This window comes from Rattus norvegicus, chromosome 16, assembly GCF_021556685.1.
Source record: "Rattus norvegicus strain SHRSP/BbbUtx chromosome 16, alternate assembly SHRSP_T2T, whole genome shotgun sequence".
Classification (NCBI taxonomy): Eukaryota; Metazoa; Chordata; class Mammalia; order Rodentia; family Muridae; genus Rattus; species Rattus norvegicus.
The window spans coordinates 24,914,049-24,925,125 of record NC_141549.1 but is presented as its reverse complement, the minus strand read 5'-3'; the positions used below and the strand labels follow the sequence as shown (position 1 = coordinate 24,925,125).

Below are 11,077 nucleotides of genomic sequence, written 5' to 3'. Positions count from 1 at the left end.
ACCATAGAATGTGAAGGAGAGAGAATATTACAAAATCGTTATTTCGAGGAGAAGCAGAGCAAAACATCAGAGGCCAAGAAACACATTTTGTCACTTCTTTTTATATATTTCCATCTTAAAAGGTACCATGAGTTTAGATCCCAAAGAGCAGAATAGTGGTAAGTTTAAACCTAAGCATGTCCACATTAAAGATTTTTAAAGACTCTGGGCCGTTTACTCATCCTGAAAGGAAGCAGGCGTTACTGAATATCATTGAATGTAGTGCTAAATATCGACGGAATACAGAAATAGTTTGGGGACTATAAATCAAGCTCCTGACTTTATCAGAAGGGTGATGAAATGAATAAAATCAGTGAATTTTAAATCAAAAATAACAATGATAATTTTCCTTATAGGATGAAAAAACTAAAATGGAAAATTTCCATTCCGTGCCTTCTGAGGCTGCTGCTGATGTTGGACCTTCCACTTCTACTGCTGACAGCCTGGATGCTGCTGAGCCTGCGCAGAATAAGTCCACCAAGGAGGCTGCCAGTCTGACTGCAGTTGAGCCTGAGCCAACTAAGTCCACCATTGCCGCTGACAGTCTGACTGCAGTTGAGCCTGCGCCAACTAAGTCCACCATTGCCACTGACAGTCTGACTGCAGTTGAGCCTGCGCAGACTAAGTCCCCCAAGGAGGCTGCCAGTCTGACTGCAGCTGAGCCTGCACTGACTAAGTCCACCAAGGATGCTGCCAGTCTGACTGCAGCTGAGCCTGCGCCGACTAAGTCCACCACTGCCGCTGCCAGTCTGACTGCAGCTGAGCTTGCGCTGACTAAGTCCACCAATTCCGCTGACGGTCTGACTGCAGATGAGCCCGAGCTGTCCCATACAAATGCTGATGACAGTACTGTGTCAGGTGACTCAGGACCAGCTAGTCACATTGGATTGGATTATGTAGTTGATTTACCTCTTTACAAGGAGAGTACAAGGTACAAACCCCATGCTGACCCAGAGCCCACTCCTGGTTCCTGCACTTGTGATTCCCTTGACTCCATTCAAATGACTAACCTGACTCTTTTGATATCCCTTAGTGAAGAAGAAATATTTTATACTGCTTCTTCAGATGAGGAATCTTCTTTTATTCCTGACATAGAAGAAGGTCTGCCTGCTACTCAGGCACCTGTTGATAATTTTGATGCTTCTGCGTCAGCTGAACCAATAAACCACAGCATGAACCCTCTCAGGGTGGGTGGATATCTTCCGGCACCAGCGATAGCACACATCCCCTTTTTGCCTTTTTTATGGCTTGTATCCTCACTTTTCTCTGTCATAACATGGATGAAAATCCAAATTCAACATGCATGGCATGAAGAAAATGGCCAAGGAGCTCCCACTGACAAAAAAGTTGGATCAGATTAGTTAGACAAAAATAGTAGCTTAAAATAGATGAATTTTTTTCCCTTGAAACCTAGGTCTGTTTTGTTAATAAATTTCATGCTTCTATAGGGCTATTCATGAATACCCTAGAACCTGAAACTTTTTTTCAATTTATATATTTTTAGTAACATGATAAATCCAGTTTGGACAAATACAAGTGACATGTAAAACTGTTTTCTGATTGGTTGTTTTCTAGTCTAGAATGAGGAGATTATGGTCACTCCCAGTGAAGACCTTGTGTTTCCTGAATGACTAAGCAGGGGTAACTTCCTGTTAAATGTTATTGTCTATTTAATGCTGTCATTCTGAACTCTGACTTCTGAGGTTAGCATAGCCTTTGACCGCAACATTCCAAAAGAAGCAACTTCTGAGATTAAAAATAACAAGAGAAGCATCCACCTTCTCACTGTTTCTCACTACATTGATCCCGATGATAATGATACTGATGTTGTTGATGCTGGGCATGACAATATCACCAGTGATGTGCCTGATGATGCTGTTGATAATTCTTGTTTTTCTTCTAGTGGCTGCGGCTCCTGATCCCTAGACCCTTGATATTCCTCCAGGATCGATTGGAATGCCACAGCAGTCTGTGTGGGAGAATTGATCATATATATAAATTGTAGAGTTAAAGGTATAATGTGATAGTAGACTGAAGTAAAAATTTATTGTTTCACTGGAGACTCAGTTGTGCCATGTGATGCTTCCTAGAAAAAATGTTCAATTATTTTCAATTTTATTTTTTACTTGTTTACTTTACATCCTGCTCACTGCCCCCTCCCTGTCAGCCTCTCCCACAATCCTTCCCTTGCGCCCCACCTCCTTCTCCTCTGAGAGGGTAGGGGCCACTTGGTTATCTTCCCACCCTGGAACATGAAGTCTCTGTGAGACTATGCCCTTCCTCTCCCACTGAGTCCAGACAAGGCCGTCTAGATAGAAGGACATATCCCGCATAGGGGCAACAGCTTTAAGGATAGTCCCTGCTGCAGTTTTTTTTGGGACTCACACGAAGATCGAGCTCCATATGTGCTACCTATGTGTGTGGAGGCTTAGGACCAGCCTCTGTATATTCTTTGGTTGGTGGATCAGTCTCTAAGAGCCCTAAGAGTCCAGGTCAATCGATTTTGTTAGTCTTCCTGTTGCGTTCTTATCCTCTGAGGGACTGCAATCCTTCTACTTTTTCTTCCATAAGAGTCTTCAAGATCCATCCAATTTTAGCTGTGGGTGTGTACATCTAAGTCAGCTGCTGGGTGCAACCTCTCCAGACAGCCTGTGCTAGACTCTGTCTGCTAGCATAACAGGGTATCATTCAGAGTCAGGGACTGTCGCTTGTTCAAGGGATCAGTTTCAAGTTGGGTGGGTTATTGGTTGGCTGTTCCCTCAGTCTCCCCTCCAGCCCTATTCCTTCATTTCCTGTAGACAGGAAAAAATTTGGATTTAAAGTTTTGTGGTTGGGTCGATGTTCCAGTTGCTCCACTGGGCTTCCTGCATAGCGAGAAGAGCCAGGATCCCCATGCTCTGTATCCCCAGTGCAGTGAGTCACAAGCTCCAGTGATTCTTGTTGCCTCCCCTACCTCAGTCTCTGTCTCTCTCTGAGGTCGCCTCCTCACTCACCACCCCTATCTGTTGCAGATTTCCATTCATTATCATAGTTCCCCCCCCCTCCCCACACTGGACCCTCAGTGACCCTATTCCTTCCTTTCTCCTTTCCCAACTGCTTCCCTTCATCCATATGCCTTCCATGACCCTTCCATATTCTCAATTATCCTTTCTTGTGCCCTTCTTTTGTTCAGTCTTCTTGGCTCTGTGGAGTGTAGCACTGGGCATCCTTTATTTTATAGGCTCCTTACTGAGAGGGGAGAGGTCATGCTTAGCTTCCTTTTCACTGAGCCCCACTGGATTGCATACCTACTTTAGGCTCCTAGGCATATGAGAGCTGCGTACCTGAAGACAGCAGCTCATAGGCCTTCTGTACAGAAAACAGAAACATTGAGTTAGTTTATCAATTCTTTTCCATGGTCTCCTTTAGAGCCCGTTATTGGGCACATGTTTTAGGTCAAGAAGTTAATACATTTTATTTTCTTTGTCTATCATTAAATTGATTAGATTTATATGTAGGAGTTTTTACTGCTGTGCGTTTTCTATGCAGTATGTGTGATAGAACCCAGTGCTGGTTCCCCTGGAACTTGATTTACAGATGGTTGGTTTTGAGTGGCCAGCGATGTGCTAGCAATTAAAACTGAGTGCTCTACAAACAAAACTAGAACTCTTAACTGCGTCTCCATCTCTCTAGGCCATATGTGTGTATGTATGTGTGTGTGTGTGTGTGTATGTATATGTATATGTATGTTAATATTATACAACATGGTAAATTTCACCATAAGATAAATTTTTATCATGAAACTTCAATAAATTTTCTAGTATAGTGCAAAAATTTTCACCAAGAGATATTTACACCAATATGACTTGTGCTTGCAGATGGGTCAAACAAAGACATTTTGAATTGGATCTATAACCCTGAACCCCAGTATAAACCTTGTGTTCATCTTGTGTGTGCATTGATCCACATGTGAAGGATAGAGACTGATATTGTCTTCCTCTCTATTTCCTGTACCCCACTCACATGTGTAATTGTGTGGGTCAAAGGACAATGCCACTCTACAGTTCTGTTCCGCCACATTGTGGGTTCTAGGGACTGAACTCAGGCCATCATCCCTCTGTATGGGTTCCACCCCTGGTCCCTCAGTTCTGGGGACATGTTCATTCACTCAAATCCTAGTGTCTTGGAGCACACTGATCTTCATCCTTGCATGAAAGCAAGTTTTGGGGATCCCCTTATTTCCACATCTGCAGTGAGGTTTTCAGGAAACGTGTTTTACCAAACACCTCAGGCTCTAATCCTTATTTCCTATTGTTAGGCTGTACTAGGTTATGAAGGAGAACCATAGCACAGTAGTAGATATTCCATAATCCACATGCTTCTTGATAATTTTGTAGATCTAAAGGCCTTTAGTCTTTAAGTTACAGTTTCATATAAATAATAAATTCTGAATTAGAATTCCAAGATCTTCCTCTTTATTGAATATTTTCTTTAAATACACTGACTTGTCCTACTGTAGTTTTTCATTCTGTCAGTCCATTTACTCCCCACATGTAACTTAGATGTGTACTGAGTACAATACACATTCTACTATCTCTCAAAATCGTCCCATTCTTAACCTTTTGTTTCTGTGCCCAGTCTCAGAGCCTGTAAATCATTCATAGGTAATGTCAACAGCCTGTGAATCAACCCCAAGAAACACATACCAACTCTGTCACTTCTCTAAAGGACAAGCCTACAGTCTGTCAGTCATTCATAAGAAATGACTACACCCTGACCATCATTCATAAGAAACACCCAACGCGAATCACTATCCCTGAACTCAAGCAGTATATCCTCCATTGTTGGTGGGATTGCAGACTGGTACAACCATTCTGGAAATCAGTCTGGAGGTTCCTCAGAAAATTGGACATTGAACTGCCTGAGGACCCAGCTATACCTCTCTTGGGCATATACGCAAAAGATGCCCCAACTTATAAAAAAGACACGTGCTCCACTATGTTCATCACAGCCTTATTTATAATAGCCAGAAACTGGAAAGAACCCAGATGCCCTTAAACAGAGGAATGGATACAGAAAATGTGGTACATCTACACAATGGAATATTACTCAGCTATCAAAAACAATGAGTTTATGAAATTCGTAGGCAAATGGTTGGAACTGGAAAATATCATCCTGAGTGAGGTAACCCAATGACAGAAAAACACACATGGTATGCACTCATTGGTAAGTGGCTATTAGCCCAAATGCTTGAATTACCCTAGATGCCTAGAACAAATGAAACTCAAGACGGATGATCAAAATGTGAATGCTTCACTCCTTCTTTAAAAGGGGAACAAGAATATCCTTGGCAGGGAATAGAGAGGCAAAGATTAAAACAGAGACTGAAGTAACACCCATTCAGAGCCTGCCCCACATGTGGCCCATACATATACAGCCACCCAATTAGACAAGATGGATGAAGCAAAGAAGTGCAGGCTGACAGGAACCAGATGTAGATCTCTCCTGAGAGACACAGCCAGAATACAGCAAATACATAGGCGAATGCCAGCAGCAAAGCACTGAACTGAGAATAGGACTCCCATTGAAGGAATCAGAGAAAGAACTGGAAGAGCTTGAAGGGGCTCGAGACCCCTTATGAACAACAAGGCCAAGCAACCAGAGCTTCCAGGGACTAAGCCACTACCTAAAGACTATACATGGACTGACCCTGGACTCTGACCTCATAGGTAGCAATGAATATCCTAGTAAGAGCACCAGTGGAAGGGGAAGCCCTGGGTCCTGCTAAGACTGAACCCCCAGTGAACTAGATTGTTGGGGGAGGGCGGCAATGGGGGGAGGATGGGGAGGGGAACACCGATAAGAAAGGGGAGGGGGAGAGGGGAGGGGGATGTTTGCCTGGAAACCGGGAAAGGGAATAACACTCGAAACGTATATAAGAAATACTCAAGTTAATTAAAAAAAAAACAAAAAAAAACCACCCAATGCCTGTCAACCATACATAGTACATATCTACAATTGTTCAATATGCACAGTAAACATGTACAGCCTTCTAGTCAGTCATCCATATTAACTGAGTGCTACCTGCAAATCATCCATAGGAAATACCCACATCCTGTCAGGCATTCATAGGGAATGCCCACAGCCTGTCAATCATTTATAGGAAATAGCTACAGCTTGTTAGTCATCAATACACATGGCACACCCCCAAGCTGGCAATCATCTGGAGGAAGAACCTACGTCCTATCAATCATCCATAAGAATTCCCTACAGCCTTAGAATCATTTATAAGAAATGACCATATCCTGTCATCTATTAGAAACACACACAGTCTGTCAGTCATCCACACATCACATACGTTGCGTGAGAGTCATCCATAGGAAAAGCTAAGTGCCTGTCATGCATACAAAGGAAATGAACACAACCAGTAAATCATGCATAGGAATCTCCAACAGTCTGTCAGTTATCAAGAGAAAATTCACACAGTCTTTCAATTATCCAAAGTAAACAGCAACAGTATTCAATTAAGATTAAACAGAAAAATTTCAAAAACCCACAACCCTCACACACTGATATCATAAATAGGGACGTGATAAACCTGGGAGACAGCACACAATAAATCATGCCGAGAGCAAAGATTCATCTCTGCCTCAGGCTCCTCCTCCTACATCATTCAGGCCTCAGGTTTGCCATGCAGAGCCGATCCTGTTACCATGCCTGCTTGAAATAAAATGGGGAGATGTTTGTGATGATGAACTTCATGTATTTATTCTTTATGAAAAATAATGTAGTGAAGGAAGCGCAGGATTTTGTTTTTGTTGACAGCACATTTTCAGAAGGATTTAGAACACTTTTTCTGCATACAGGTAGCTAATTCTTCAGAGCTCCTGATAAAGCAGAAGATTGTATAATAGGAAAACAAGGCAGCAAGTTTGTGTCCATTCAAGAGTCCATCCTCATATTATTTTGATTATATTGACAATAGCGAAAAGTTCAGAAAAAATAAAGGAAACTCCTCATTCTGAATGATCACAGGTTACCATGGACACACAAACACCAATGTTTTTAACAATGTGAGCGTAGAATTAATATTTTATGAGTAAATCACATTGACAGGTTTGTAACCTGCTTTAATGGTTTACGTTCCTGTATGAAAGGCACACACACACACCGACACACAGACACACACACAGACATGCACACACACACACCGACACACAGACACACACACCGACACACAGACACACACACAGACACACACACACACAAAGGTTTTATGTTTTGATATATCTTGATCAGTACCGTAGATAGGCCATTGCTTAATCTCCACATGGTTAATTCACCTTCTGCCAATAATTCTGAGTTTTTACTTACTAAATGCTGAAACAAGATGCCATTTAAGACAGTCAGAGAGTGAAACATTCAAGGTTTTGTGTGTAGATATTTCAGAGAGAATCACAGAGACTAGGTGCAAAATAATTCTTTATAACAATGGATGTAAGTTGAATGTGCTTCCTGAAGTATTTTCAGGGGGAAAATCGGGATCACATTAGGAGACAGTGTTCTTTCTGCAGTTTTTCCCTGGCTCTTTGCCAGGCACACCTTTCTTATTGCAGTTCGTTTGAATGGGCAGCACTCATTTTCCTACCCTAGGTTTTGATGTTCGTGGGCTGGATCCTGCTACTCTGTCTCTATTTCCTCATTCACACAATTTGCTTTAAGTTCTTCTTAGAAATGTTACTTCTTCAAATATTAATTTGTGGATCTACACTATTCCTCTCATATGAAAGCCACGGACTTCAGGCTGTCTGGTAAGCTTTTCTTTATAAAACTTTCTGGGATATTTATCATGGCTGTAATTATAATAGATTTTTTAACTTGATTCTTCATAATCTTAATGTTTTTATTCCTTGATAATACTCACTAAATCTTTAGTTAATAGCTAAGGAAACCTGAGTTTTCTGGTGGATAACGGAGCAGTCCCACTGATGTCCACATCCTAAAATTCCCTAATTTGCCTAAACCGCAGCATGCTTGGTGAATCTAAACATACAGTGGAGTGGTGGATATTATCCCAAAATTTCAGAATACTGACCATATAATTTAGAGACTATTTGTAGCTCAAGAAGACGAACGACAAAAATCTGATGCTTCAGTACTTCTTAGAAGGGGGTACAAAATAGTCCAGGAGGAAATATGAAGACAAAGTATGGAGCAGAGACTGAAGGAAAGGCCATCCAGAGAGTAACACATATGTGGATCCATCCCACATGAGGTCACCAAACCCATTCACTATTGGGGTGACAAGAGGTACATGCTGACAGGAGCCTGATACAGCTGCCTCCTGAGAGAATATGCCAGAGCCTGACAAATCAGAGGCAGATGCTCTCAGCAAGCCATTGGATTGAGAACTGGGACCTCAATGGGGGAGTTAGTGAAAGGACTGAGGTAATTGAGGGGATGTGCAACCCCATAGGAAGAACTACAGTATCAACCAACCAGATACTGCAGAGCTACCAGGGACTAAAGCACCAAGTAAAGAGTACACATGGAACGAACCCTGGCTCCAGCAGCATGTGTAGCAGAAGATGGGCCTTGTTGGGCATCAATGGGAGGAGAGACCCGTGGTCCTGTGAAGGCTCAATGACAAGTATAGGGGAATGCCAGGGCAGGGAGGCAGGAGGGAGTGTGTGGGTGTGTGGGAGTTCACCCTCATGGAGGCAGGGGTTGAGGAGATGGGATGGAGTAGCGGTTTTCTGGACTGGAAGCAGAGAAGCAGGATAACATTTGAAATGTAAATAAAGCAATTATCTAATAAAAGCAATAAAAATCAGTGGAGGGCTATTCCTATAAAAACTTAAATTCAAGGGAGCTAAATCATTCGCTAAGAGTAGTTTAAAGAAGTACATGGCTGTGGCAATTTTAGACGATGTCAAGAGACTTCAAAACATTTCATTTTGTATGTTGAACACAAATTTGTCTTCTGCATTCTTAAGGTTAATCTCTTTCACTGACTGTCACCTTTCTCAATCCTGTAGGAGAGTGAGGTCCACTTGATTCCTACACTTCCATGCTTAGTGATCAAGAAAGTGGTTCTCTCATTAAATTCCCTGTTTATGAGTCTACAACTAGTTTGTTGTTTCTTTGGTTGCAATAATCGCAACCCCCTACACTCTTATGCAACTCTGAGATTTTCTGAGCACTTTTAAAATTGATTCTATAGTATTTTATCATTTAGAATATTTTTAGGAGATGTGGCCCAGTGGTTAAACGCACTGGCTAACTGCTCTTCTAGGAGACATGAGCCTAATATCTAGCTGTACATGGTGGCCATCAGCTGTCTGTAACTACAGTTTGAAGGAGATCTGGCAGTGGTACCCACTTCTGAATGCTTCAGGCACTACATTCATTCGGTGCACAGAAATACATGCAGACAAAATATCTATACAGGTCAAACATCAAAATAATAAACGCTTGTCATGTGCGTCTGTGTTTGCCACCTATGTCATATCTAGAGCATCCAGAAGATAAGGTCAGGTACTCTTGAGCCACTGGATAAGTTCTGAGAATAGAACATAGATTTTTGGCAAATGCACCAGGCCCTTATCAATACTGAGCCATCCCTGCAACCCCCATATAGGTTCTTCCTATGTCACAGTGCAATCATCTTTGGCTTTCATTTTGGCAATTGGAGCTCATTACGCTAGAACTACTTCTTAAGCCCTGCCAGGTCAGGATTTCTGGTCCCTGGGTTTATCAATTTAAAATGGCATACAAAGATAAGCAGGGAATCCTCAACAAAGGAACCTCAAATGGCCAAGAAATCTTCAAAGTACTTAGCCATCTTGGAAATGAGTATCAAAATGACCCTGAGATTCCATATCCACTGTTAGAATGGCTAAGTCCAAAAATTCAAGTGATAGCACATGCTGGTAAGGATGTAGAGCACAGGAAAGAGTTTCTCAGTGTTGCTGGAGTGGAAACTTGTACAATGAATTTGGAAAATTAATTTGGAGGTTTCTCAGAAAACTAAAAATTGTTTTACCTCAAGACCCAGGTATACCACTCCTAGGCATATACCAAAAAGATAACCAACCATACGACAGGGACACCTGCTCAACTCTCACTTTCCAGTGCCCCACACATGTGGAGCTAAGTGTGTAGTGGCCAGAAGGCAGGGTCAACTACCGTTCTGTTCTGCCACATTGTGGCTTCTGAGGACTGAACTCAGGCCATCAGGCCGCCCTGTGGATTCCACCCCTGGTCCCTCTGTTCTGGAGACAAACCTCACTCACCCACGTCCCTGGTGTGGTTGATTTACTATCTTGGAGCGCACTGATATTCACACTTGCAGGCAAGTAGCTTTGGGGATCCCCTTGTCCCCACATCTGCAGTTGGGTTTTCAAGGCAAGAGTTTTACCAAGTGAGGTTTACCAACCACCCCTTCCCCTCATCCTTTTTTGGGGAGGAGTATTTGATTTTTTTTATTTCCATTTCAAATGTTATCCCCTTTCCTGGTTTCCCACCCATGAACGCCCATCTCATCTTCCCTTCCCCTCTTCTATGAGGCTGTTCCCCCACCTATCCACTCACCCCTTCCCACCTCCCTCCCTGTCTCAGCATTCCTTTACACTGTGGAGGTAGAGCCTTGGCAAGACCAAGGGCTTCTCCTCCCATTGGTTCCCCACAAGGCCATCCTCTGCTACATATGCACCTAAGACATGGGTCTGTCAGTGTACTCTGTAGATGGAGGGACATCTGGGTTCTTTCCAGCTCCTGGCAATTACAAATAAGGGTTCTATGAACATAATGGAGCATGTTTCCTTGCCACATGTTGGCACCCCTTTTGGGTATATGCCCAGGAGGGTGTATAGCTAGGTCCTCAGGTAGTACTATGTCCGAATTCTGAGGAACTTACAAACTAATTTCCAGAGTTAGTATAAGAGCTTGCAATCCCACCTACAGTGGAGGAATGTTTCTCTTTCTCCTCATCCTCGTCAACATTTGTTGTCACTTTAGACTTTTTTCTTAGTCATTCTGAGTGGTGTGAGGTCAAATC

General features: G+C 42.5%; 1 protein-coding gene across 2 annotated transcripts; it reads left to right on the top strand.

Moving 5' to 3' along the window:
• The first annotated feature begins 403 nt into the window (after positions 1-403).
• On the top strand, positions 404-2,099 carry LOC148000483 (uncharacterized). 2 transcript variants are annotated; one of them, XM_087589391.1, is made up of 3 exons: positions 404-970; positions 1,073-1,226; positions 1,943-2,099. In XM_087589391.1, the coding sequence occupies exons 1-3, from the start codon at positions 411-413 to the stop codon at positions 2,042-2,044; spliced, it is 816 nt and encodes a 271-aa protein (XP_087445517.1). In that variant the 5' UTR covers positions 404-410; the 3' UTR covers positions 2,045-2,099. The 2 variants fall into 2 exon arrangements, with proteins under 2 accessions (XP_087445517.1, XP_087445516.1); XM_087589390.1 differs by having other exon boundaries at positions 1,073-2,099.
• The last annotated feature ends 8,978 nt before the right edge of the window (positions 2,100-11,077 follow it).

What these genes read in the sequence shown, in the direction of transcription:
- LOC148000483 (XM_087589390.1), top strand. Translation starts at nt 411, where the DNA reads ATGGAAAATTTCCATTCCGTGCCTTCTGAGGCTGCTGCTGATGTTGGA. An exon ending in CTTTACAAGGAGAGTACAAG is followed by an intron (nt 971 to 1,072) that starts GTACAAACCCCA and finishes GATATCCCTTAG; the next exon opens with TGAAGAAGAAATATTTTATA.